Here is a 7,180-nt window from a genome sequence, read left to right on the forward strand (position 1 = left end):
GCTATGATTGGCTGCCGGTACACAAGCTCTGATTGGCTCAAAAGTCAGTGCAGCATTTTAATTAGCCTGCACTCCGTGATCTGCTTTGTTCAGAGCACTGAGTGCAGCGCAGACAGGCAGGAAACCCTGCCCGTCTCCCTGAAGCAGAGAGGAGCAGGTAGAGTGACCAACTCATCCCTTTAATCCGGGACACATATTAATTACACAGGTTCTGTGGCTGGCTTTCACCTGGTTTTTATACTGCCGCACCTCAAGACTCCATTTCACCTGGTTTTAAACTGCCACAGAACCTGTGTAATTAATATGTGTCCCGGATTAAAGGGATGAGTTGGTCACCCTAGGGGCAGGGTTTCTGCGTCCAGCCGCCGAGTGTCTGGGACGTGCATGCGTCCCAGTCAGATGGAGCACCTCTCCGCCAGAGCTCGCCAGCAGGGGCATTCTGGCGAGTGCTGGAGCTGCAGGAGAGGCACTCCATCTGTATAAGCCCAAGAGTGCCCAAACCTGTCTTCAAGATCTACCATCAGTTCATGTTTGGCCGACAGCCCGTGGATCTATAGTAGGAATGAATGCAGCAGGTTTGAAAATATGACAGTAATGACTACAGCTGTGCACCAGCTAGGGCAGTGGTAGCTAACTCCAGTCCTCAAGATCTACCAACAGTTCACATTTTCCAGACAACCTAGCTTCTGCATTCATTACTAGCTGAAACATTTTCAAAGATCCACAGGTGGAGCAAATTACTTCACTTGTGATGCTGTGAGATCTGGAAAACATTAACTGTTGGTAGCTCTCGAGGACTGGAGTTGGCTACTCCAGAGCTAGGGGATTTGGAAAACGTGGACCGTTGGTAGATCTCAAGGACCAGTTTGGCCGCCCCTGGTTTAAGCGGTTTGGGACATGTTCTAAATCTCAATTTTTTCCTTGCTGATCTTGTCAAGGAAATCAATTGCCATGTTTATAGGACTTTTATTTGCATATTCTTAACAACTAAAACATTGTAATTGGTTGCTGTGGGTTATTATAACACCTTCATTTTTGCATGTCATTTTTATAAGTAACCCACACATTAAGCAAATGATAAATGATGCTACTGTGATGTACTATACATACAGTAACGCCAGATCTTCTGGAGTCTAGTTCCGGCACATGTTATCTGTGCGCATATTTATCTCCTTCCTTAGATGAATGTCTTGCTCTCTATGCCTAACACGTAGTGCTCTCAGGTTAGCTCTAATTAACTGCATATGAAAATGAGCAAGTAAATCTGACTGCCATGGATATAATTGTTATATCTCTATATGTATATAATATATATAATGATTACTTGCACCTCAATACGGGCCCCCATCACTGCATTTCCCCGGTGGTGCCCCACTCTGACACTGGTATCAGAAGACTGTAAAGTGGGAGGGAGAAGGTTGTTCTACCTTACTTAAACTCTATACATACAGGGTGATCTCTGCTAGCCTGCATGCTGAGCGTTGTATGGGTGATCTGTGCTAACCAGCGTTCAAGATCTAGTCAGGCGATGGCGATGCGTGTACCGTCGTTTGGGGGCATATACACGGAGCGAACCATGCTTAAGTTCAAAGCGATCTAGATAGATCGCTTACTAAATGGGCTAAAATCACTCTCTGTGTATGAGCCTTTAGACTTGTAGTGCCACACAAAAAAAACTGCAGGTGCCCACTCTAAGCAGTAAGAATACTCAGGTGAACAAGTGTCCAAGGCCCTGCCGGGCTTAAGAGAGGAGAGGGCCTGGCTCTGGCCTGCTGAATCACTGGCCGGCGATGCCATCCCCAGCCTGTCGCACACATCGTCTGACAGGGGAGGGGCAGGGAGCGCACTTAATAGCGCCGGGCCGCAAGTCCCTTGCTGCTCGCCACTCGCACACATACTGCATCTGACAGAGGAGTGCACAGCTTCCCTGTCGGAAGCTGTGTGTGAGTGGCATGGGTGAAGAGTAGCAGGGGACCCATGGCCTGGCGCTATTAAACAAGCAAGTAACCCCCCCTGGCATGTATTCCCCCATGGCAACGAGCATGTATTCCCCATGGCAATTAGCAAGCAAGTAACTCCCCCATGGAAATGAGCAGGTATTCCCCTGCTGGCAACGAGCATTAAGTTCTCAAGTCCCATTGCAACGAGCATGAAACCCCTGGCAAGGAGCATGTTACCTCCAGGCAACGAGATGTATTCCCTGGCAATGAGCATGTAACCTCTTGTATCGAGCAAGAAACCCATGGCAACATTCATGTAACCCCTTGCATCGAGCAAGAAATCCATGGCAACATTCATGTAACCCCTTGCATCAAGCAAGAAACCCATGGCAACATGCATGTAACTCATGGCAACAAGTATGTAGATAAGCAGCAATTATGTGGCATAATGTGTAATAAGCATTACGGTGTGTGGCATAATGTGTTAAAGGCATTATGGAGTGTGTTATAACGTGTAATAGGCGTAACAGTGTGATGTATAAATGGCATTATTGTGTGTTGTATAAATGTTATAGGCATTACGGTTACATCTGCCCCCCCCCCCCTGCAGTGCACATGGTTTTGTCCATTTGAGAAGGGATTTGCCTTTGCGAGTGAACCAGAATAATGGTCCATATCTTCTAGAAGGTGTAAAACAAATAAGAAGCAGATTCTGATTAGTTGCTAATGGCAACATCCCATCTTCAAGAGAACTCCCATCTTAGTAAATAAACCCCAGGCAGAGCAACATTTTGGGGTAATAAAATCAGTACTTAAAACAGGGTAGAACTGTTTTTCTTTAAAATACTTTTTATTTAACCTGTCTCAAATATTGATCCGCATATTATTATTCGTGTAACTTTGGTTCTCAAACTCAGTCCTCTAGGCACATTAACAGTCCAGGTTGGATATCCATGTTGACTATGGGCCTTATTCTGGTTTACTCTTAGAGGCAAATTTCTTCTCAAACGGACAAAACCATGTGCACTGCAGGGGGGGGGGGGGGGCAGATGTAACATGTGCAGATAGAATAACATTTGGGTGGGGCTTTTCTTCAAAGTGAGATCTATATTGCAATGTAGAAATAAAGCAGTCAGTATTTTCCCTGCACACAAAAAAAAAAACCAACTCACCCAAATCTAATTCTATCTGCACATGTTACATCTGCCCCACCTGCAGTGCACATGGTTTTGTCCCTTTGAGAAGGAATTAGCCTCTAAGAGTGAACCAGAATAAGGCCCTATGCGCTAGTAAATTAACTGAGGCATGCTTGCACGCCCCCTGGTGGTGTTAATAGCTTGTTATTTAGCCCGTGATTCCAAGGTTTATGTTTCCCGTACAGGTCCCAGTCGGTGGTAGAACCGGGAACGTTGATGCACCAGGACCACAGAGACAGTGAGAACACCCAGCCGCTGCTCGCCCTGGACTGATCTGCCGAACATCACTGCAACCACCTTAGATTTCACCAGTGGCTATTTTTCTTTTTCCTCACTTTGCTAAATATTCACCAGCTACATGCACACGGTGTCACCGTGCAAAGACCTATTTAATTTCATTGCCATAGTGCCAACAAACAGGAGCAGCTTTATAAGTGTGAAGATTCTTTTACTGCCAAAAGGACCCAGACAAAGTGCATTAGAGTCTTTCATATTGTAAGATACATGCTGTCTGCTACAAGGGAGACCCTCCGGTTAGGAAAGGCTTAGCCGTCAGTATTTTTATATCATGACCTACGGACCCGCGATGTTTCATTATTATACCTAGTGCAATCACCAGCAGACAAAACATACTGTAATTGTGTCAGACAAACGTACGAGTAACAAATATCTGACATATAGTCAATGAGTCTATTATGAAATATCAGGTATGGGATTATACAAGACTGGATAGGAGATACATTTGAAAATACTTTTATTTTATTTATTTTTTTCAACACCGTAATTTAAAATTGTACTTTCCCTTGTGCTTAATTGGATCTGTATTAAATGTAATTTCCACCACCAACAAAAACAGAATCTATAAACCTATATACACAGATTAGATTGAATGTATCCATTTCTGTCTGTTGATTGGTGTTGCCTGTTTTTAATGTTTCAGGAGTGAGGCGCTGTCTAGCTGTCTGCACATTACTGCAATAGATTAAAGGAGATGGTGTACTGACACTAAACACACTTGTTAATTTTGAATTATTTATTATTTTGAATAAATAGTGCTGTTTTTTAATGAAGCGTTATATATTCTGACAGCAGAAAACTAGAGATAAATCAAAGCTTTCAGAGAGATAAAGTACTGACCAATCAGCTTCTAGATGTAATGTTACAGGCGGTGGGCGCGATGTACTAAACAAAAAATGCCGTAACAACCCCTGTTTTCTGGGTTTTTACCACATTTTGAGATGCAATAAAGCCCCTCCTGGTGGGGCTCAGCTGTGGAGGTTACACCAGTTCAAAGCTCTACATGACCAGGGCCCAAGGAACCTGAAGCAGCTTCTGATCCCTTATTGTCCCACTCGATTACTGCAATCGGTTGATGAAGGACTACTAACAGTACCCAGAATTTCCCTAAATTCATCTGGGGGTTGAGCTTTCAGTGCTGTGGTTTAGATTCTATGGAACTCACTTCCCTGCTCAGTTCGAGAAGCTTCCACTCCGGAAACATTCAAAAATAAACTCAAGACTTTCCTGTTCACCCAAGCATTTCACTAATATCCGTTGTTAATTTTGTTTTGTATTTTGGGCTTTAAAAGGCTAATGCAGGTAATTTGAGTCCTATTAGGAGAAAAGTGCTATATAAATAACATTATTATTATTATTATTAGATGGCGTAATCCCACAGAAGCCTTTGGGTTTCCCTTTGAAGCACTGCTGTGTGAAGGATCCAACACGGATCCCTCCCAGCATGCCCTGTTGACTTCCCTGTCAGAATTGAGGAAATCCAAGCAGTGGGGGGGGCAAAGGAGGGGAGAGCTGCCCTTTGTGTTGCTCATCGCATATGTTAGTACACATCGGTGCGATGGGTGGCGGGATGTACCGCCGCTGCTTGGTACATCCTGCCCAGTGTCTGAAAAATGACAGCTGTTGGTACTTTATATCACTACACTTTATTTCTCTCCAAGCTTTGATAAATCTCTCCCTATGGACCTGATTCTCATGAAAAAAAAAATCTACAGATTTTTTTAGCAAACTCTGCACACGCCGCACAATGCATGAGTACATTGATGAAGGATCTGTAGGCAGCCATTTCTCTCTGTCTGTGAAATGGGTTTTCTGGGTGTCATCTGGGTTGCTACCTTGCAAGATGTTCTTGTCAGTGTCATAAGCCAGGGTTTTGTGCTAATATGAGGTTACATAAGACAAACTGAGCGCCTGTTCCTAGCGGATCTTTTGTATTGGACAAGTAAGTGCAAAATGAGAAAATTAGATTTTACAAAAACTGTGTAAAATTCTGTACAATGGCAAAGCAATATATTAGTCTGAGGATTATATTAGCAGAACATCCCACCTGTCCAACCTACCTCTATTCCAACAGTGAGGACTCTAAACACCTGAAGGGAAACTCAGATGGGAGTTGAGGGGGTTTGGTACAATGAATTCCACCATCCTCGGCCCACCAATACCAGAGTTTGTGGCCAATCTCAGAATTGTTCCCTCAGACTGCCCACTTCCAGGGCCGGCGCCACCACTAGGCAAATCTAGGCATTTGCCTAGGGCGCCGGCCACTGGAGGGCTGTATTTCGCCCCCCCTTGCCGCCCGGGTACATGTCCTGCGGCGTATATGTGCGTAAAAGCTGGCGGCGGTGGCAGCGGGGGTCCCTGCAGTCAATAAGAAATAACGAGCGCTATCCGCCGGGCTATGCCGAAGCGCTTTTGTTTTGGAAACACTGGCCGCACGCTGATTGGCTGAGATTCAGCCAATCAGCGTGCGCCGTGCGGCCAGGACAGCGCAGGACAGGTACCCAGGCGGCAGACACCGGGGCGCCCCCACCCCACCCTGACTTGCCTGGGGCGCTCAGGTGCCTTGCACCGGCCCTGCCCACTTCTCTAGGGTTTTGGCAGATCCAGGAAGCTGGACTTCTCCCCAGGAGTCTGGGGGAGCTCCATGAAATTCATGAGTCTCCCAAACATTTCAGGAAACTAAGCAGGTGTGTTTACTATCCACACATGGACAGCTGATGATTCCCAAGAGAGACATACTTCACTTTTAAGATGGTGGCACATCAGGTTGTACGACTACTTTTTATTGTTGACATCTGATTTCACTGTCACTTACACAAGTATCTCAGGGCCTTATTCAGAGATAAACGCAAATACCGCCATGGCTGCTATGATGAATATATGTGGAAATATGCAAATGTCGCCGACGCCAGGATCGTCTTACAGCCGATGCTCGCATACAGTCACACTATTGAACATCTGAGAATCCCTACACTACCGGCCATTAATTTCAATACACCACCATAAGTTGCAAAAATTATGTAGAGTGCAAAGAAAGCCAAGATGTGATGAAAAACATGGTTTTGCCACCCCAGAGTCCAGATTGTAACCCAACTGAACTTTTGTGGGATCCCTGTGACATATGCGCTCGAGAAGAGGGAACTTTGAGGGAAAATCATCAGTTGGAGGTACTGAAATAGAAGTGGAGGGCAGTCGGTGATATAACTTTGAAAAATTGGTAGCTAGAATGCTAAAATTTTCGTAAATCGTCTTTTCAATTATTTGAAAACCGTCACTGAATTCAAATGTGATTACTCCACTTCAATAAATATGAATTTATCACAGAAAATAATTTTACATGCGTCCCTCCTCACAAATATGGTGGTGTATTCAAAAGGTGACATGAGTTTTTCCCATTATTTTGTCCCGAGTGTCGACATAGTCACCGTCTAAGTGGACCACTGCGCTCACCATGCTTGCACTATTTTATGAAGGTCGACATGTGTTTTTTACTATTTTTTGAGCCAACATGTGCCGACAGGCGGTATTTCATGCGTGGTGGGAGAATAGAATAGTGTGCCGAGCGTAGCGAAGCACCGTGCCTGAAGCATGGCGAGAGCAGCGAGCCACGTGAGTGGACGGGTTGCACCGATATGATGTCCATGTTGACTATGTCGACATCCGGGACACGAATAATGTGAAAAACCCATGTCAACCTTGCCAATGTCAACCTGATGCATGTGTCAATCTTATGACTCTGTCAAACTT

The 7,180-nt window shown here is 44.9% G+C and overlaps 1 protein-coding gene across 2 annotated transcripts in view; it reads left to right on the forward strand.

Annotated features, from left to right (window-relative positions):
* The window catches only part of CLVS1 (clavesin 1), a 57,616-nt gene extending 53,600 nt beyond the window's left edge, over positions 1-4,016 (forward strand). For both annotated transcript variants that reach the window (XM_083187151.1, XM_083187152.1), the window contains exon 6: positions 3,322-4,016. In XM_083187151.1, the coding sequence (XP_083043277.1) occupies positions 3,322-3,409 (88 nt within the window). In that variant the 3' untranslated portion in view covers positions 3,410-4,016. The remainder of the gene's footprint in view (positions 1-3,321) is intronic.
* Positions 4,017-7,180: the final 3,164 nt, after the last annotated feature.

Source organism: Crinia signifera, chromosome 5 (genome assembly GCF_055691185.1).
Source record: "Crinia signifera chromosome 5, ASM5569118v1, whole genome shotgun sequence".
NCBI classification, from domain to species: Eukaryota; Metazoa; Chordata; class Amphibia; order Anura; family Myobatrachidae; genus Crinia; species Crinia signifera.